This window comes from Hirundo rustica, chromosome 1 (genome assembly GCF_015227805.2).
Source record: "Hirundo rustica isolate bHirRus1 chromosome 1, bHirRus1.pri.v3, whole genome shotgun sequence".
NCBI classification, from domain to species: Eukaryota; Metazoa; Chordata; class Aves; order Passeriformes; family Hirundinidae; genus Hirundo; species Hirundo rustica.
In genome coordinates, this window is record NC_053450.1 from 103,354,029 (window position 1) to 103,375,856 (window position 21,828).

Sequence of the window (21,828 nt, forward strand, 5' to 3'; positions counted from 1 at the left end):
AGATCACAAAAATTTCTATGACTTACATGACCAGATGATTTTTTTTTCAAGGAGAATTGTGGATTTATGTCACAATTTATCATATAGTCTTTTGAATATATGTTGGATTTTGACAGGCTTTCTGTTGCTATCTTCAGCAGTCAGAGCTCTCCTAATTCAGAAGGTAGAAGTATTTAGAAAAATATGAAAGATGACCTTAAAGCAAAGGCAGGGAATCAGTGCTTAACTGGGAAGAGGTCTGTTTCTGAGTGCTTGCAGAATGAGATGCTGTACCTCACCATTTACCAAGTAAGGATAATTAATATATCCATTTTCTGCCTTTTGTTTTTAAATTAAGCACTTTAAAACAGTTACTCTTCTCCTTACCTATGTTTTTATAACTGCTGCTATGATGGAGTCTTGATCCTATCCCTTGCTTCTGGTACTGCTGCAGTATTCTGGTTTTGAAATTAAGGAGCCCAAGATTATCAGAAGCCAAAGATAAATCAGATGGGAAGCTTTTCCAGTTTTCTTCAGATACTTTTCATTCTTAAACCTGGTTCATACAGGGACACTTATTGCTTAAAATACAGCTAGTGGTGGGGAAAATGCAAAAGATGCATAATAAGCAAGTTTGGATACTTTTTGCCAAGAGGGCTTTTTTTGATCTCTGTATGCCAAATAAATCTCTTAGAATATCACTGCTTATAGCTATTCATAATAAATAAATGAGTAATTAAAATTGATATTGGGAAAAAACATGGACTTGTAGACTTTGGAAAATGTAGTCCTCACTTCACTTTCTGCTAAGAGTGCAGCATGTATAAATATGAAGGGTCTGATTAGATATTTTCATTGCATCACTGCTAATCTGATGCAATTGCTTTGATTACACATTTACAGGTGGATGTAAAAAACAGGTGGGACAAAGTTGATAAAATGGCCTGTGGTTTTCTTCAGTTAAAGTAAGTGCTTTTGTAATGTGTTTACTGAAGAAGTAAGAATTCGAGGAACTGGAAGTGCGATATCTTTAATTATTTTATTAAAACTTTCCATTCTAGCAATGTTTTGGAAACCTTTGGAACTGGTTTGGGAAAGGGCATTTCTGTAAATGGCAAATGTCTTAAGGTTTTCTGCATGCCCCATTCAGTCTGCCCTCAGACTGATGTGCTCACATTATTCCTTTGCTGTGAGCTGGAAAGCAGGAAGCCTTAGGCAGCTCCACGTGAGCTGGGGTGTGGTTCTACATCCACACAGCCCACAAGCATTTCTTTCTCTGCAAGGTTATCACTTGCATCTTCATATCTTTTATCTCTAATTCTTTTTGCTGATCCCAGATGCTTAAAAACTAGTCAAGAACCAGAAGCCAAGAAATTTATTTATGAAATAAACATTTGTGGGAAGAAAAACATTTTTAAAATTTGTCTGGTGAGCTTTAGGCATTTAGGGCTGACCTTTTTCAGATACTCTGAAAAATGAAAGCTAGAAACTCACACTATAGAAAGACTTTTACTTGTTCATACTGCTCCAGGGCTGAGGGTTTTAATACCAAATATTGTAAAAGCTGCAGTTAAATCTTAGTTACTAACTCTATTTATCCCCACATCCCAAGCCCCTTTTAACATTCTGAAAATAGGTGGGGTTTTTTTTGTCAAATACTTAGAATAGTCTTGCTTACAACTCAGATATTTTCCTTTGTTGTCTCTAAATAAGACCTAAAGAGCATATTTCTACTAGACTGAAAAACACCATGTTGTCTGGAGAAACTGCCAGATGCAGCCTATCAGTCAAAGCAAGGTAAAATGTTCAGATGTGTTTGGCAATGGAAAAATGCATCAATTTAAATTAATTTAAAGAGCAGCGCCTGTTCCTTTAAGTTACCACAAATACAATCTCACTTTAAGCTTGTCTTATGGTATGCATGGCTTTTTATTAAAAAAAAAACAAAACAAAACAAAAAACAATCTTTGGAAATATGTCATATATAAGTTATGCTGGCAAATAAGAATAAATATACACATACATACATACACACAGGGTACACGTGTTTTTATTTCTAAAAAATAAATCAAGAGTCATGCAACATGGTGATATAAATACTTCTAATATCAGAATGACTTACTGCTAATATCAGAATGACTTACAGAATTTACTTATTCTGTTACGTTAAAAGGGCCAAAATGCAGAATGATTCTTCAGGCACTGGTTTTCCTAAATCCTTACAATCATTACAACTCTAACAAGTATATTGATAGTATTTTTAAATATCAGATTGATTACAAACTCATTTATAATTTCTTTGACTAGCTTTGATAGTTTTCTTCCTGTAGTTAAGAACATGCCATAATCTGAGGAACTGAAGTCTCTGCATCTTTGTTTTCGCTAAGGTTATGTTCACCTCTGTTAACTGAATATGAAATATGTTAGCACATTTCAAAGTGTGTTCTGATCATGGTGATCAAGAACAAAGGATAGTGAAACAGGCACGGGAAATTCTAGGTTATATTTTGCGGTTTGTATGCAGAATCAGTAGCTCTGGGAAGCCTTTTTCATATGAGGTTATTTCAAAACCATTCCCCATACATGTCTTGCGTCACATACCTGTTTCTACCTGAGTTAAAGTCAAGAGCAAACTGACTTAAGTGAAGACCAGTCTTTGAATTCTTCTTTACAATTTAATATCACAAGTGTGTTACTTTAAAAGATTAACTTTCCAAGATTTTTTTTTTTTTTACCAGGCTGAGCATTTGCTTCTGTAAACTCATTTTTTAAAAAAACAAATCTCACACCTTCCAAAATATAGGATTCCCTTAAGAATCTCTTGTAGCTTAAACAATACCCTTTTTTCCTTTTAAAAAAGGGTGGCACAAAGGGTAAATCATTGTGGCAATTGTATGGAAAAATCAGGCTGTCTTAGTTTGCTGAGATCCTGGCTCCAGGGTACTTCTGTGCTAATTGCATGCTTGATGATGATTTTGCATGATTTCTATATAGTCTTGTTACAGAATGCAACATTCCAGACACATGGATATGGCGTATGTTTAATCAACATTTACTACTTTATTTTGGACAGGACACAAATTTATCATGAAAATTACATGGAGAGAAATAATTCCACTCTTTTTTTCATCATCACAAATTGCCTAACCTCCATTTCTTGATTTTCTTAATGTCAGTTAGGTCTTTCTTAGATTAGGATTCACAGTTCAGTTTTGATTCACTGGGCTTGCTTGTTTGGCATTTCACTTCAAATCTGAGAAGCCAAATATTGGTTCCCGAGAGGCATTTTTGGGTTTTGTGCATTAAAAAATGAAACTCAGATAAACCTGATAGAAAACATTCTACTTAACAGCATTCTCATCCTGCTGATTCTTTTTAATGGATGACACTATGCTTGTATGCCACAATATAAGGCGCATATTAATAGAAATTAAATAGTAGGGGGCAAATTAACTGGGGAATCTGGGAAAGGGAAATACCCAGCAGTCAGCTGTAACGCTGTAAAGCAGCTGTAAAGTTTTTACTGAAAGTTTTTGGTGGTGTTGTTTTTTGGGGTTTGTTTTGTTTGTTTGTTGGGGTTTTTTTTCTTTTTTTCCAGTTTTGTTTTGGGTTGGTTTTTTTTTTGGTTGGTTGGTTGGTTGGTTGGGGTTTTTTTAGTTAAAGAAACAGCAATTTTTTTTTCTCGGTTTCTTCCTTTTTGTGTGGCTTAAGAATACTTTACAGTGGTGGTGTTTTTTTTAACACCAGTCTTCAAGTTAAATCTGATCACTGGAATTCTGCTAGGGAATTACTTTGGGATCTAAATCGGTGTGTGTAAATTGTGTATGCATGAGGACAAGAATTAATTTTGTATTCATAACAGCCAATTGTACACTCAGATGTATATTTGTATCTGCAGTCACCCATTTGGAACTCGGCCCAAGCTAGATTAGGATTAATACCATAGGCTAGTTCCAAGATTTCGTTTTCAAGTCTGTTTATAATGATGCAATATGCATTAAAAATACTCACCTCTGCAGACTGCATTCTGCAGATGCTGTTCTGGCTGCAAACTAGTGTACCTGCAACAGTTGGGCACCATCAGGAAAACATGCACAGTGGAAATAAGGGGCTGATACATCGGATAGAAGTGTCATTGACACAAATCTGGTACATATGTAATGTTAAGAAACAGGCTAGACTGTGTAAGAAGCTGTAGATAAGACTGCCCCAAGCATCTCTTCTTTTTCAAGCTTCTTCACTCCACACTGCTTGAGCAGCAGTTGTGCAAATGAGGAGATGGGCTATTTCCAGGAGACAGCCACTTCAGCTCAGACGTGGAGACGACAGCACGCCTTTTAAGCATAATGATAGCTGCCAGCCATTGAGGGCCCCAGGGGATGGGATCTTGACGAGCTGCATGACATTCGAGGCCTGCCTGATGTTTTGTGTCTAGCATAATGCCCAGGCTTGAATTGCAGTGCTGGAGGGAGTAGGGGAAAAGAAACTTGTCTCTTGATTCAAACTGGATATTGCATCATCCTCATACTTAGCATCTTCTGGAGCTGGGCATCCCAGAATGTCTGCTGGACAAGGAGATCGACAGATTTTTCATCTGCTGCCCTGTCCCTCTGTCTTCCTCTCCACGCAGTGACTGCTGCACGACCGAGGCTCCTAAAAAAGCCCAGCATAGTGCTGTCTGCCATCCCCTATTCCCACTAGGGTTACCCATCCTTTAATGGATCCACATTGATCTTAGACGATTATCTACTGTGTTCTCTGAAATAGTGAGACTGATACACACCAAGTGTGGTCTCTTGTCACAGGCCACAGGAAGAATCAGCAGAACCTTCTGTCTGTCCCCATTGTCTGTGGTCAAAGATGTGGTCTATAGAGATGGTGGTTAGCCTTAGTTTTAACAAACCCAGTGATTAGGCTCAGATTAGCTTAAACAAGACAGTGATGTAATTTCATTTTCTATTACTGGAAGATCATTCCAACATGTACATTTTTAGACATTTTAATGTCAGAAGTGGAAAGAACACACTTACTGTACCGTATCATCTTATTTAGGACAGATAAAGAGTACCAAAAGATTAGAAGAATAAACTATAACAAGGAAATGATTGTGCATAATAAGTTCTGTTAAGAAAGAGGGAGTTGACTTGTTGTTTTGAATCAAGGGAATGAGAATCGTTACTCTGATTTTTTTTTTTTTTTTTAAATTGATTTTTACATTTTAATGTTGTTTAGGGTCCAGTGACTCTCTGGTGTGAAATCTTGGCATGAAATACTGACACTTTCATCTCAGCCACAAACCTAATACAAAAAATGAGTGTCCTGGAGGTTTTTTTAAACAGATTGTTTAAGTGAGATAGTTGTTCATACATTGTCTTCGATTATGAATCAGCCAAACAAAGTTTTGTATGTCTACGGAATCCAATAGAGATATCTTAATAGTAGTACGGTGTTTAAACTGTAGACACAGTCAAATCTGTGTGATAAGACAAATATCAGATGATGGCTTGTTTGCTGCCTACCACTGATTGTTTAATTGATTTTTTTTCTTTGCTATGTCATGGAGGAATCTCATTTTCAAGGTAATAGAACAATACTATAAATAAGTAGGGTGTCTAACAGGGCCTATAAACCTGTATTTTTGAGATCATGTCCATGCAACTGAGGTGGAATGATTTGAGGCATAGCCTGAGGCAAGCAGAGAGAAGGCACTGCACAGGAAAATGTTTCTTTTAAGTCTCTAAGTACAAATTGTAGAGAACAGGGACATGAGCAGGCAGAGGTTGTGCATGTCAGTGCACATGCCAGTTAGGAAAAAACTACACAGAGAACTAATGACGGGAAATGCTAATTGAATGATAAAAGGGAGATTCTCTAGTACAGTGATCTCTGGACTCTAAAAACATGTACACAAAATAATGTTCAAATTCAAAACTTTACTTTCCATTATTCTTAAGGGGAACTTTTTAATTTGGAGTGTTAGTTTCACCTGACAATGTTGTTATTCAGGAGCTGGTAATAATTCCTTCTCTCTGTTATTGGTTTCAAAATTCTCCTGTCTGCAAAGATGGGTTTTTTCCCCCCTGCTTTGCATGAGGTTTTTGGATTGTTCTAAAACTGAGATGTATATTTCTGTAATCCGCAGCTCAGCTGCAGTCAATTCGGGGACCCTGGTGAACTCTCAGAGAACCTGCAGTCCACAGGGGTCATATGTGCAATAGGTTTTTAAGAAAATCTTACTGACTTCTTCATGGCACTGCAGGTTTTTGATATAGAGAAGTGATCTTGCACAGAAGAAGAAATAAGTCAGTTCCTCAGGTGGAAAAAAAAATGTATATGCTAATTTTTTTTTAGGTAAAAATGTCCTTTATATTCTCAGGGTTACAGAAATGATGAAATATAGACAAGAAAATAAATGTTGTTGTGGAAGAAGCTATACTCAGAAGTTATTTTGACTTTGTCCCTTATGGGGAAACAACAGTCACGAAGGCAGAGATAGAAACAGTCTTTTATCTTTGATACCTTTGTTTCTGAGAAATTTTTAGTCACTTAATTTTAATTCTTAAAAGAAAAAAAATTAATTGCTGTCACACCTATGTACATAAGACCATGCTTTGATTTATTTTTGTTATAATTTAATCTATTGCCCCTTTTTATAGGGTAAAATTAAAATGGAAGCAAGCATTATTAATTGGGCTAATATTTCACCATTTCAAATTTAAATAACAAATTATAATCCTGCTCAGCAGTACAGGAATTTCAACCTATTATTTCCTAAGTCTTATTAAAAATAGAAGAACATCATCAATTGCAAGTAACTTTCATCAGGTTGTCTATTGAAGACTGTCCGACATACCTGAAGAGAAGATGTGACATTGCTGGTCTGACCCTGTTGGGATGGGAATTATTTAGGTAGCCCATATTTAAAAATCTTTTTCATCTTGTTCTTTCTATTTAGAAGATGGTGCATAGCAAGTAGTGGGAAGTTGGTGGTCTAGGTAGGACTCCGTGGCCTGTTGTACCTGTCAGCAGATTTCTGTGAAGGTGATTTTGATGTGTACCAATACCAACTTGCTTTAGCTTTCATTGCATGCTGTCAAGTCTGCCTTTTTGAGCTATAGCTCTTGGCTTCTTCAGCGACCTTTTATTATCTCTTATCTTCCTGATTCATTATCCTATTTATCACTTTTACCAAGTATAAAGATATATTCCTTATAGCCAGTAATTTAGTAAGCTATTGAAATATTTAGTAAACTATCGGAATCCAGCATTTAATAAGGTAATACAGGCATGACAGGGATAATGCCAGTTTGTTGTTTTAATGCATGTGTAGTAAAAAGTGGATGAAAATGGAGTGCAAGTTAATTTCAACAAAATAATAAGCATGCTGAATCTTATTTGCTGCCTGAACAGCTGTTAGAAGAGCTAGTATTGTGGCAGTGTAGTCCTGAGATTTTTGGTGGTGGTTTAGAAACAGGAGCGAAAGAGTCTGGTGTTTATCATTTACAGTAGAAGCTTGTTATTGCTGGGTGTGCTGCTTGTTTCCCCTCCACATCCCCTATTTTTGTGCCAGTTAAATGTAAGCTGTGGTTTGTAGATACTGATCATTGCACTGAGCAACTGGGGGAAGATCTTGCTGGTGCTGCTAATAGATAGTTGGATGTCTCTGTCACAATTCATCCAGCAAGTTGAGGAGATTGCTAGCTCCAGAGAGGTCTAGCAGCAATGTTATACCTGAAACACAGTGCTTTGCAGACAAAGGCTTTTGTGGTTTGTTGCAGTCAGAGGAGAGTGATGGCATTTGGGCAGTGCTATACAAAGTTTTCCGTCTTGTACCTTTTCCTGCCGTAGGTCTAAATAGCTTTAACGTGCTGCTGGATACAAAATGGCGTAATAGTTTATGGCATGATTGTCATATGTGCTGCTTGTTCGAGTCATCTCTATTCCCCCATCTCTTTCTGCCTTAGCCAGTTCTACATTTGCAACTATAGGGTTATAGAAACAGGATAAAGGATACATATACTGACTACTCACTCATGCCTGTCTCTTTAGATGTTCTGGTTTCCTTGTGCTTGACATTTACAGCCCATTAAGTAATAAACATCATTTGGTAAACATTAATTAATTTGCAGATGTTAGTATTCCACTGATCTTCTAGGACTGCAGTTCAGATCCTAGTTCATTTCATAAGTGGCTGATGGACTGTTTTTTTCTACTTAAGTCATTGTACTGCCAAGTATCCACATCACTAGGAAAATCATTATTGTCAAGGAGAAACTGAAGACTTGAAGTCCCTTCAGCCAGTTGTTGATTATAGTATATTGGAGCCAGTGGAGCGATGAGAAATTACTCCATCTGAAGATGTGGGGGTACACACAGTTCCACTTCATCAAAAGGCAAAATGTTTTCTACTGAGGCCAGTGCTGAGTCCCAATGACACGACTCTAGAACGAGTTTGGCAGCTGCTGTTCCTGCAGCTGTCCCAGAACTTGCAGAAGTCTTTTGAGCCCAGTGGTTGGACTGCTGATGCCTTGCTGATGAATGAAATTTATCAATAAGGAAAAAAAGTGAAACAAGTAATCAAAAATATCTATGGAGCAGTTCTCCTGGAAAATGTCATTGCTAGACAAACTATTAGGTAAAAATGGACATACACATCATTTCACCACATATAAAAAGTGGATAACTAATGTTGGTGATACAAAAATATGAACCCTGAGACCTTTCCTATTATTTTTGGTGCAATAATACCAACTTGCTTTAGCTTTCATTGTGTGTTGTCAGTAGCTGTAGTGTTATGTATACAGCCAAGGATGTTGGTGAATAGCATGACAAAATCCAGAGGTGAAAGAAGAGACTGTAGGAAAGCCTAATTTCCCAGAGGCTTGTCAAAGGAAGAAGAAATTTGACTCTTTCATAACTTGATCCCTCCATTGAGGGTAGGAAGTGATGATGGAGATAGTTAGTTGGGTGGGCTCTGAAAGAGAAGCTTTTGGGAGCTGTCCAGCTTGTTGTTGTCCAGTGTTTCTTTCCCCAGGGCTTCAGTTATTTGTAATATCCTGTGTAGGAATGGACAAGTCTCCCTTTCTCTCCAGCTGCAGTACTGCTGGAAGCATCCTCTGCTTACAGAGAATGTTCCTCCGATTGTAATTTTCTCTCTCTGTGCTCCTTTTTTGCTTTGTTGGCTTCTGCTTCTGCACAGTATATCAAACAGCTTCATCTTCAGAGGAATTCATGACCTGTGGATACCCTTCCTACCATCTTTCCTTCCAGACCAGGAATTCAGCACTGCTGTTGGTCAGTGTTCATTGCCAGCATTCCTGGAACATTTGTCCCCCTTTTCAGTTAATCTTCACAGGCTTTTCCTTTTTGTCCTTCCCACCTGTTAGGCAAAGAAAATACCCTGACATCTTGTTCCCTCTTTAAAACTTCTACTTTCTGTACTGAAAGAAATATGATAAACATTAAGATTCTGTCCTGAGACCACAACTTACTACAGTAGTGAATATTGTCTCATTTTCTCTTCAGTCTCTTTCTCTTCAGTTTTAGTGGGCATGTGTGAGATGTCACCTTTTTTGGGGCAGAAATAATGGGATTTGCTCTATGTTTATGTCTCCTTGCTTCATGAAGGGTGTTGGTTCATTTTTCAACCTATATTCTGAATTTCATCTTAATGTGTCAGCATTTATTCACAGAATGGCTTGGGTTGGAAAGGAAAATTAAAGATCATCTGGTCCAACCCCCAAGTAATGTTCATAATATAGCATTTATAATAATGTCAGCTATTTGTTCTTAATATTACTTGGCTGAACAAGGAACTCAACTTTGAAGTCAAGGGGAAAAATAAATTATATGCTCTCTGGAAACAAGGTCAGGCTTTGCAAGAAGATTACAGGTGGTTGATGCTTCCAGCCTGTGACTGTTTTTTCATGCTTTGATATAGTATCTTTAATACAATGCTTAAATTTTTGATAATACCTGAAGTAGCCAGACAGTTTGACTACTTGACTGTTGTAGATCCCTTCCAGATAAACTATTCCTTCCCTTCTTCTGTGCTTCTTCATAATGCCTACTTTCCCTGCCTGTACAAGCTGAGGTAATCTCTGATGATACTTCTTCCCAGCCCTGCACAAGAAAAGGGATTGAATATCCAAAACAGTGCCCCAGCCTAGGCATTGGCTCTGTCATCCTGTAGGTCACCTCCAGATAATGAGACCATTTGTACAAAAAGTATGTGTAATGTGTGGTTTTTGAAAGTCTTTTCTTCCAGCTTAGATGGGTTTTCACAGGATGGCAAAATCTCTGACATTAGTGAGGCCTGGAGATCAAGCCCTCAGTCTGATGCAGGATGTGCTTCTCATCTAAATGGTTTCAAATATTTTGAAGGTGTAAATTTCCCTGTAGCTTTTATTTTTACTCCTTGTACTCATTTTCAGAACCTGTTTTCCTTTGAAAAACAGTAAAACACAAGTGTCTGAAAACAGCAGTACTCCCTCAGAGGGAAGGTCCATCTGGCCCAATACTCTGTCTCCAAAGTGTCCAACAACCAGTGTCTGAAGAAGAGCACGTGAGCACTGAAGTCTAGTCCTGACAGGGTCCTGGGGGTGCTCACAAGGCCTCAGTGGCTGGGACTGGCCTCCACTGGGACCTCCAGCCCCACCACATCCTGCCAAGGGCCCAGGGGACGTGTCCCACCTCTGCCTGGGACCTTCAGTCCCTGCCTGAGCCCTGCTGTAGGTGTGCCTTTCTCTGCCCATCTCCTGGGTGGGCCTGGGAGCTGCGCTGCAGAGAGCTGCTCTCCAGGGTGGAGCCCTCAGACCTGGGTCGGACCTTGTCATGCAGAGCTCTGGGTCTAATGTGGCATAACTGCCCTGTTCTATTTCCTGTACTCACCATAAATTAAGTAACACAGAGGCTGTTATTTGCCTGCCATGACAGGGACTTCTCAGCTCCAAAAACTTAAAAGGACACAGAGCACAAAGTTTACAACTCAAAATAAAATTTTCGTATTGTTTTTCTGAATCTGTTTCAGAGCCGATGCTCACAACTGTTACCACAATGTGCATGTGTAGCCAGGAGCAGGCTGATGTGTTCTTCAGTTAGCTTGAAAATACATCCTTGGCAGTCTTGCAAAGACAAGTGAGAGAGCTACAGAAAATGTGTGCCAAGCAGCTCCTGTTTCCTGAAGAGAATGTGGAGAATGATCAGGACCAATGACACACAAAAGAAAAAGCATAGGAGGTGTGTCAAACCATAGTGAATTTCTGAAATATGACACATATTGATGCCAAGCACGCTTTTTGCTTTTCAAAGCTCACTCTGTTCCTGTGCTTCTTGTCCTCTCTAGTGGTCAGGCTCAACGCTGCAGAGGAAGGCAAACACCACCAGGGACCAGTGCCAATCTACCCCAGGGGAAAATTCCTTCCTGACTTGGGTGGGGGCAGTTAGCTGCTCCCTGGCCTCTTCTCTCACAGGCTGATCACACCTCCCAGGATATCCTCAAGCCCAAATCCTAGAGTCATTTCAGGAGCTTCTGAGACTTATCACATGCCCCTGGACTGATCTACCTTAGGGAAAGAATCCTTCCTGCACCTGCTTCCTGCACCTGCTTCCTGCACCAGATTCAAAGTCGTGGGAGCTCTGGAAACATCTCTGCACTTCTTTTCTTATGACTGCTGCCCCTGGTTTCACAGGGAATGCGAACAGGCGGCTCTGCAGTGCTCCTCAAGAAGGTGTTTACTTGGTCTGTTCACAGTTATGTAGCTGAAAGAGATTTTCATCCTTCCAATGCACTCTGAGGCTGGCCTTGCAGCAGAGAACCTCCACCAGCCCTGTCCATCACCTGGTCTCCTTTTGTCAACTCCCGCCAAGTAATTTCAACAGCTCCTCAGGGATTTCCTCCCAGATGTCTTTGTGCTGGCCCTGGGCCAGTTCTGGCAGCAGGACACAGGAGGATGCCCCCTTTTATCCTGCCCCAGAGCACTGTGAGTGCTGCATTGCTGGGTGGTGGCACTCTGATGTGTGGGTGATGGGACCCACCATATGCAGCATCATCCCCCACTCAGCATGCTTCATATCCCCAAGGCACTCCCTGTGCTCCAGATGCCCAAGGTGCTGTCCTTGCCCTTGGTGACCATGCACTGGGCACAGCTGCTGGGCATCCTCCCCACATCCTCTGCCTCTTTTCTCCCAAGGACCAACCTCGTGCTGTTAGTCCTCTCTCAGGCTGTGGCAGAACCCAACCCCACAGCCCAGAGACCACCCCTATCAGCTGTCCCCTTCTGTACCAGAGCTAACGTCTATGAGATCCTGCAGGGCGAAGGACTGGGGACTTGATCTGTCTGGTTACAAACCCTTTTCCTGGGGCATAAGGGGGCTGATTTCAGCAACTGCAGTCTGGAGGAAAGCCAGAGTGAAACAGAGCCATAGACTGAGATGGACAGAGCCAGCAGATCACCATGGAAATAATACAGACTTTGAGAAATCAGTAGGTGGAGGTGACATTGGTGTGGTGGAAAGGTTGGTCATTTTTGGACATAGAACATTTGGATCCGAGCCCAAAGCACCGTCAGGCAAATAAGAACTCTTCCAAACCAAAAAACTAGCTCATCGCTGCTTTCACTGTCATGTCCCCTTGTTCCACTGAAAGTATGCTACACGAATCCTCTATTAAATACACTCACTGGCTGTGTTTATATGGGATACAAACCACACTTCAGCCACGGGTAAAATTTTCATAGCTTGCTTATCACTTTATCCATTCTAAAAGTTGTTTATGAGAGAAGAGCTAAGTTGGTGTTGAAATTCACTACCAGCTAGTTTTCAAGCATAATGCAAACCTAAAATTTTAGCTCATAAAATCCCATGTTATATGGGATCTACATATTTCTTTTTCTCTAAGTCCTCTGGACAGGAATAGCCATAGCAAATTTTTCTGTAGCCTTGCTCTGCCTGCTGATCTCTCCAGTCACATTCGGACACATTCAAGGGCCTCTCTTGTGATACTCAGCTTCCATCAAAATGCTGAGATTTTGTAACTGAGTAGATACAGTCTGGCTTTTATACTCATTGCACCAGTTTTGCAAACTACCTCCCAACTGTGTGCTGGAAGACTGTTCTACGTTGCTTTTTTAATTAATAAACTTTATTTTGTATTTGAATGATGTGAAGAGTCACACTGGCAGTCTCAGATGGTTACAAGTGGGCAATAAGAGGGAAACTCTTCAGTCCTTGGCATCCCTCCTCCAGGCATGTAGGGCCTCTAAAGAGTGGCATTTGCCTTTCAATGCCTCCTTATCCCTGACAGCATTAACAGTAACAACCTTTCTCTTCACTACATGGCTGCAGAATTCATTTAAAAGTTCATCAGCAAGCTTTATTCATGCTCCTGGAAGGTAAAGTGTATCCTCACAGACATCAGGGACATGAACTGCATTGCACTGACCCACCAAGGTTTGGTTCCTTGTAGTGCCTGGACTGGTTGGGCACTTTCTCCCATGAAACTTCCCAATGGAAACTCAGTTAATGCCAGCCATGATATTTCCTCTTTTAAGAGGCAGACACCAGTTCTGAAAGGAGCTGGGCTGACACCACCAGCCCTGTGTTCAGATGTGTTCACACACCCCATCCATGGCTCAGCTGGCCAGTGGAGGTTGTGACTGCATGGAGCAGGTTACTCCTGGGTGGAGCCGCCTTGACGCATCTCTCAGGCTCCACCCTTCACAGTTTGCTGTCATCAAGCGTATGAAACAGGGAAAATCATGGTCAATTTTGAATTCAGATTGCGAAAAAACATTGTTCAAGAATGTAGGTTTCCTTGCCCACCTCATATTCTGGATTTCATGACGTCCATGAGGCAGAAAACTTTATCTCATGGTATAGTTCTACAGCCCTCACCTCCCCCTCCAGCTCAGGCCTGGAGAGAAGACCATTACTATCTGATGACTTCCAAAACTGGGCTGCAAATTGAGAACAGTGTGGTAGATTTGTAAATTAGCAAGTGGAAGATCTCACCTGAAAATGGCATGAAGATGTTGCTACTTTTTAATTTGCCTTTGGTGTAAAACAATCAAGAGTTTTCATTTTGTATTAATATGTACAAGTTTTTGTGCCTTTACTTGAAAAAGCTGGAGCTTTCACAACAGATGTAACTCTGATTTTGGGCCAGATTTCAATGCAACTGAGGTTTGTCTCTGGGCAATTAAAATCCTCAATTAACATATTAATTATTTTTCTAATGATATTGCATTCTTTTTGTTTTTTGAAGGGAAAAGAAAATGTTTAATTTGTATACTGGTTTGTGAGTTATTTAGCTAATTTACACATGAGAATTTGCTAGTATTTATCTTGCAGTCACAAAATTATGCATTTATTTTAAGGGATTTTATATATTTGTGGCTCTAGTAGCTTCAGCTGGCAGGTGTAATTGCCAAACCTGAAAAATGCCGGAGTTTGTCTTACATGTTTGTACTTGTTGAGATAGAAGGAACAAACACTTCTAACATAAATAACTGGTGCTACCTATCTTTCTCTGATCTTTATAAAATCTAAAAAATCTTTCAAATATCAATCTGTGGAAGTTTAAAAAAAAATCGGATCTCTTAGATGGTGTTTCAATGACTTGAATATTTAAGCAAAGACAGAGATTAAACTGTGCAGCAGGTGGCTCCTAATTGAGGCTGATGATGGCAAGGGCGAACGAAGAAGGGAAGCAACAGAGGGACAGAAAAGCATATCTGCAGTACAACCATACCTACTCTTCTGCCATTGTTAACAGGATTGTTTATTGACAGAAAAGTGTGTTCTGTTAGCATGGCCGCGTGTGGAGCTTCCATCTCATCTGAAGTGGCTCAGGAGTTTTTACTAGCCTGTACTGCACATCATGGCTGGAGACCTGTTGGGCTAATTGCTATGCAAACTATCCCATGGGTTAAGGGGAAGCAGTATAGGAAGCATGGGCTGCAGCCAGAGGCCAGGATACAGTAGAAATGTAGACGTGTACAAGCAGATGTTTGTGTAAGTATGTAGAGATTTAAAAGATATACCGGTTTTAGCTGTTTGCATACTATCTTTACTGTGATCAGGGTTTTCTTTGCAAAAAATGTTTCTGAGAAAGGGATTTGAAGCAAGATGGCAGCTACCAGCAGGATATGAGTCTTAAGACTGCTACAGGCAGGACATGGCATGCATAAAGATTATGTTAACATACTTGTATGATAAACTGAAAAAAAGCAAAGGTACACAGAGATAGGATGGGAGGCTCAAGTATCAGCTGTGGAGACCAGCAATGGCTTCTGTAGGGAGGGGGGACAAATCTGAAGGAAATGAAAGGTGGAGGATGGGAAGGAAAAGGTGGCGTAATAGCAGAAATTAAGGAGATGGGTAAGAAAACTGAATGGGAAAAGGACTGAGGTATAGCTAGGTTTATCAGGGCTGAATAGCAAACAAGAAACCTTAATGTTAAATGACAGGTGAGGAAAGAGAAGGTGTTAGGTAAGGTGAGAGAGATAAAAAGAGAATTCAGGGAGGTTGTAAACATCAACTGAATCAACTTCAGTTTGCTTCATTTCCAGAAGGAGAAACAGCTTAAAAAAACTCCACTACTGTGGACTCTTCTCCCTACTTTTCTTCTGGATCATGATAATCTCATATGGAGATCTAAGAAGAAACTACTCATCCTCTGAGCAGGGCTGATTTTGTTGACAAACTCTTGTTCCCAGACAGAAAATGAATGTGTACATAGGCTGTAGTAGTCTCAAAACAAGCAGCACAACTCCTTAGCTTTTTCCTATTCCTTAGTCTGTTTCTCTCACCTCTTTATCACACATGTTCTAAACATAATACTTCTGATTTTCCTGGCCCTTGAGATGATATGTTTGCATATACATTTATTGAAATAAGTGCGTTTAGACTTTCATTGCAATAGTAACTGGCAGATTCAGTCATGGACTGAGATGTACAAATGCTGGCTGAGAGTCAAGTGAAACCCAAACTAAATTGCCAGGAAATGTGCAATCTGCATGTAAAGACAGGAGTTTGTAGTTGACCAGAGACAGCCAACAAACAAGTCCAGAAAAGAGTGTTCACCTGAGCAATGACAATCTTTCTGATCATAGACTTTCCAATTTACCTCAAGTTCACTTCAAATATAATTACAATTCTGAAGCACTCATTTAATATAAATGTACCCATGGATAGAGTAAATCTATCCATATGTAAGATAGCATTTCTCCTATCTGTTGCTGTTAAAGTCTGAATGCATACAGGCACACCTGCCACTTGTCCTGGAGCAGGGGATGCATACAGCACATGAGACAGAGCCCCAGCCACAACGTGGCCCATGGGGTGTTCCTGGCTGTCTGGGGTGATGGCAGCAGGGCTTTCTGTCAGCTTTGCCATAAACCCTGAGCAACGTCATTCTTTCTGGATTAAATGTGTGAAGAGATCACAACACAATCTGCCTCTGTGCAAAAAATGCTTTCTGTGACTCAGTATAGGTTTTGCATGATATGTGAGCCAAGCAGTTTAAGTAGATACGCACACTGGTTTATTTTTGATTGCCATTCACAAACTGAGTGACTTGAATTGAGGTTTGTAATGCTGAGATGCTTTGTGGAAGGAGGAGTGAGAAAATGTATTGCAATACCTGCCTTGGAGTTATGTTGTCTGGCACATCAGGAGGCAGATGGGGTGCAAGCCTGGAAGCTCTTACTCCTTTCAGAGTGGTCTTGCAGCATGCCTGCTTTGCACAACCTGCTGGCTCTGGAGGCAGGAGTGAAGCTGTGGGGTTTTCACATTGCCTATGAGAATGAAACTTTCTATGAAAGCTGCATTAGAACTGCCTTAGGAAGAGACCTGTGCCTGTGCTTTTATTCCAAATCACAGAAAGTAGAGAATGGAATGTCTTGGCTGTATGTGGCATAATGTAGTTTATTTTTGTTATGTGCAAAGCTACTAAGTCTGAAACCAGCTTCTGTGTGGCTGTAAAAAAAAATCATGGTGACTGATTGTGAGAAGAGGATTTACAGTTCAGCTATTTGTATGAGTTTTTTTTGTGGGTGCTTCTAACAGACAGCTGAAAAAAGTGTGGATTAACTTCTCTGAGATTTCCTTTAGAGACAATGTGGCTCTTTGCCCAACTTTGGGATCACCCTGCTTTATTTCCAGTGTAAATATGCTTTTTCAATAAAAGCAAAGGGCCACCAGACCCTTTGTCAGTTGCTAAATTTGGGACTAAAATGGATTAAGTCCATGAGATTTACTGGCTTGTGAAAGACAGAGGAAGATGACAAAGCAATGTGTACTTTTATTTTGTCTAACTTCATGGGCTGTTACATGTTTTGAAAGTCTTTTAATAACAGGGGAGTATAATCAAATGGCATTATTTTGTTGTATAATTTTTTTTTCAGCTGAACTTTTCTGAACAGTTGAGCATCTTCCTAAATCCAAAGCTTTTGGTTCTCTTCTTCTTTTTTGTGCTCTTGATGAATTGACAATTTTAATAGTGGTGTCAATCATGTTGTTTTAAGGCTTCTCAGCTGTTGTTGAGTGCACAGCAGAAACTGATGGTGGGGAAGAACAGTAGGGTGGGCAAAGAGTCTCCAGAGGTGTGTGATGTGAGGAGATGGGGATAGCAAACTTTGGTTCCTGAGAGGCTTTCCCTGCTAGTGCTGTAGGGAAGCTATAAAGATCAGCATGCCCAGATCACAAAAGAGAAGGAGGGAAAATGAGCTGAAGAGTAGGCATTGTAAACGTTGCTGATGTGGCTGAATTGTGGATGTCTTCTGGTTTTTTTAATTGGATTTTAAAGTTTTATTACTTCATGTTTGAAGAAGAGCCTTCTGTCCTTGCTGATTGGCTCTTCTTGATTCAGAATTGAGTTTCTCTGTTTCCTTGTTTCTTTCTGTGTAGTTTTGTAACATGTGGATGTCTCAAAACTGTTTGAGGCTGAATAAAGAAGCAGAATCTTGTTCACAGTATTGTGTGGTCTAATCTTGGACTATTCAAATTATATATTGGACTACTCAAACTGGATATCTGGTCAGCTCAGTATGATACATTGAAATTTACTTCCTTTGTGGCTCGTCCCTGCAATATCCATGTTTGTCAAGAAATTGATGAGAAGAGGAAATACTGGTCAGCTGGCACCCATCTAAGCTCATTCAGTGTGAGGATTTTGCAATGAAACTCCACTGTAGGAGCCTTTTGTTTTTCTTTCAGTTTCTTTTTAAGTTAAATGGATATTATGCTTAATCTTACACAGTCTGAAAAGTTTATTGTACTTAACACTGTTCTTAGTTTTTAAAACACATGTATTTCAGCATTGAAGTGCATGACAATGTCCAGCTCTACTGGAACGCAATGTAGTACACTGTTAACATGGGTAAGGTACACTCAGTACTGAACAGTGGAACAAATCAATAAAATGTTGTCAAAGACAGGCTTTGGTGGAAAAAAAAAAATTTAAATGTCGCTTATGTTGGTTATGGGATACATGCTGAGTTAACCTCATTGAACTTTTCCCCAGGAATTGATGCGCTTACAATTGGCGGGTCATTATGCTGCTCCACCTGTGTAGTGTTAAGGTCAGTGTGTTTTTCTGATTATAAAAACCATCCATACCATTCCATTATAAATTCACTACCATTCATATAATGGAATGTGCCAAAGCTCAGAGCTCGTTGCAGCTGCCCCCGGTCCATGTTTACGATCAAACAAAGTGGTTCAGGTAATTTGAGCACCTTTTCAAGAATATGCCCAAAGCTTCATTTGAAGTGATCTTATTGTTGTTTATGGGTTGTGGTTTTTGTTGTGGGTTTTTTGGTGTTTTTTTTTTGGTTGGTTTTTTTTGTTTGTTTGTTTGTTTATTTTGGTTTGGTTTGGTTTGGTTTTTTTTGTAATCTGCTAAGCATCTGATGTTGATGTTGGGTTTGTATTGTGTGGCCAGCCCAAGAATTCTTACTGAATAAAGACGTGGTGATTATATGATCCTTGCAAGGAGGTCCTGGGAGCAGCAGGCAACTGTAACACTGCAGTTGCACGTATCCATGCCTAGGCAAAGCACAGAATGCATCAACCACTCACCTTCACAAGGCATTTTCTGAAACCTGCAGCTTCTAACTGTGAATTAATTCTGAGTCATCACAACACACAAATCAGCTATCACGGTAGACACTAGTGTGTGAGATGCAGAGTTGTATGACTATGGCACTAATCACTGACTACAGGAACCTGTGAGATTATGTGCATGCGTAACACACTGCTGCTGTATGCATCTTCCTGCACAGCTTAGTCTTCTCAATTGTTATGCGTTATCAAAGGGAGCCAGAATGTGCATTGAAGCTTATCCAGTGTTATTTCTGTCACTGAAATGTTAATATGGTTGGGGCTTTTGTTTGAGTGTTTGCTTCTACATTTTCCTTTCTTATTAATCATCTAAATAACTTGAATTCTGTGAAGAGGAAGAATTCAGTGAACAGCCATCTGTGTCATAGGGCATTATGTTCTTCCAGTTTCACGAGAACATATCCTTTCTGTTTAAAGTTCTGCACTTCATAGTAGCCAGTGAGAGTCTCTGGCATGAGCGGTTCTGCTGGGGAGGCATTTTAGCCTCTGTGCAAATTAAGTGAAGTTTCTTGATGATGACAACTGAGAATATTTGTGGACGTGTCCAACAGCATTCCTCCTTTCACCTCTGTCTAGCTGCAAGCTCAGTGGTATTCTACACACATATACACTCACAAAATGTGATGAAGAATCACAGGAGGACTCTTTGGTGAAGAGTAATCCTTGATTGTCCTGGTTTATGAAAACTGTTCACAAGCTGACATTTCATATGACAGTAATTTGAATTTTGCAGCTCTTGCATCAGGTAAGTATATCATCAGAAGTATTTGGCAGTTTCTTTTATTACTCTGAAAAAACCCCAACAAATCCAACAATGATTCAGGTCATTGTAGGATTGCATCTTTTGTTCAAGTGAAAAGGCTTAAAAGGAAGAGCATGTTAAATAGCAGAAGGGGTATTAAAAGATGGAGAATAGGGCTTGTTTTAGTAAAGCATAGTGCATAGTATTTGTTTAACATAGGAGAAAAACTGTATTTTACTTGGGCATCAGAAGGAATGTATTAGCAAAATTTTCAAATTCATCTGTGGTGATGATTTTCCTAAGTTTTAAATTAATGGTCTCTCATTGCTAGCTAAGTGTCTTTAACAAATCTGGACCCTTAAATACAACACCACAGGAGATCCTGGAAATTGTGTTAAATATGTTCCAGCAAGAATCCTGCCAGGAATAGGTAGCTGATGCAGCAGCAGGAAGTAAACAAATTACTTGCTGCAGCATTTTCAACTGAATGTGATGCTTTGCCTCCTCAGAGTGGTCTTATGGTTAAGATAAGGGAGTCTTGGTCCTCAGTGTATGTGGACAGCTGTATTCAGGTATACCAAAGTGATGTCAATCACCTGTCACAAATCGCTGTCTATTAGATATATCACCTATCTTATATTGACAAAAATCCTTAACTGCAGTTTTGGTTCAGTTTCTACCACTCTCCTCTGTGTATGGAGGGAAAAAACTGTTCCCTAAATTGAGAAAAAGTCTTTCCTCAGTTCCTTGCCCCACCTCCCTCTTCTCGTCCTGTATGGAAGGCATGTTGAACTAAGTTTATAACAAAATTTCCAGCTGGACACTTTTTTCTCCTTTATTTCCATTATTAGAAAAAAAATTAGTTTCTGTTTTAATCTTAGCATGGATTACTTCAGGGAAATCAAACCAGATGCACAATTTAGTGTATGGCAATCAACAGCAGGTACCTGCAAGGGCATTTACTTGTCCTTCTAGATAAGGCTTTTGAGTTGCAATGTAGGCATTGGAGATATTTCTAAGCAGTTTGAAGACTTGATGGGTACAAGGACCCTTCCAAATCCTTGGGGAGGCCAAAGCACTATTTAGAAGTGTTTAAGTATCTAATTTCATTTCTTAAATTAGTTTCCCTATATATGCCCTATATAGTCGACTGAGTGAAGTCATGCTCCTGTTGCTATTTCAGAGCACCCTATTCTCTTTCTTAGCTGTACAACCAATCTAGAAAAGCTACTCTTAGTCAAGTGCTCAAATCTCAGTGCAGGATATACAAACTGAAAGAAAAATATAGAAACACAGCCAAAAAACCAAGAAAGTTTTAACACAATCAAAATAAAGTCTCAGTTACAAAAGGTGTTAGTGCTCTAGTATATGGTGGCTTCTCTGCAAGTAATTTCTGCCTTTGAAAAAGTCTTTTTTAGATGAGACACAAAACAAAAAAATTTAACCTTTTGCTTAGATTTAATCCTTCATTAGGGAAGAGAGCTGTTATCAATCCATCATTTAAAAAAATCATCTCCAATGTGAGTTTTACATTATGCTTGATCTAACAGGGACCACTATAGCACATGTGCTTTTTGTAGAATGCAATGTATTTACATTAAGACACACAGCAATATTTTATTATGTAATTAGAGTATATCATATGTGGAGTTCATACTTTCAATAAAAAGAGTTATTTATGGGAAAAAGACTCATTGGTTTTCCTATGCCAAATGTTGTTACTGTACAGTTGTTACCTGGGGTTTATTTAGGGCTTAACGGATAGAAACTTTTCAGATATCCTTTTGCAGTGTAATTCACAAGCAAAAGTAAAGAATAAGAACAAGAAATAAGCCATAGGAATTACTTTCTATAAAACAGCCCACGTTGTAGAACCTATACTGAAAGCTATTTCCTAGACAAAAGCATTTCCCCATATCCAAAATAAAGCATCTTGCAATCCCTTTGCTTTAAGCTGTGCCTTATATATTTGCATTGCCTTTTTT

At 39.5% G+C, this 21,828-nt stretch overlaps 1 protein-coding gene across 10 annotated transcripts in view; it reads left to right on the forward strand.

Moving 5' to 3' along the window:
* Nucleotides 1-21,828, forward strand: part of HECW1 (HECT, C2 and WW domain containing E3 ubiquitin protein ligase 1) — a 260,766-nt gene that overhangs the window by 56,184 nt on the left and 182,754 nt on the right. For 3 of the 10 annotated variants that reach the window (XM_040074231.1, XM_040074070.1, XM_040074160.2), the window contains one exon: nt 18,503-18,560. The exons of the other annotated variants lie outside the window; for them this stretch is intronic. In XM_040074231.1, coding sequence (XP_039930165.1) covers nt 18,534-18,560 — 27 coding nt within the window. In that variant the 5' untranslated portion in view covers nt 18,503-18,533. The remainder of the gene's footprint in view (nt 1-18,502; nt 18,561-21,828) is intronic. 10 annotated transcript variants of the gene reach the window in all.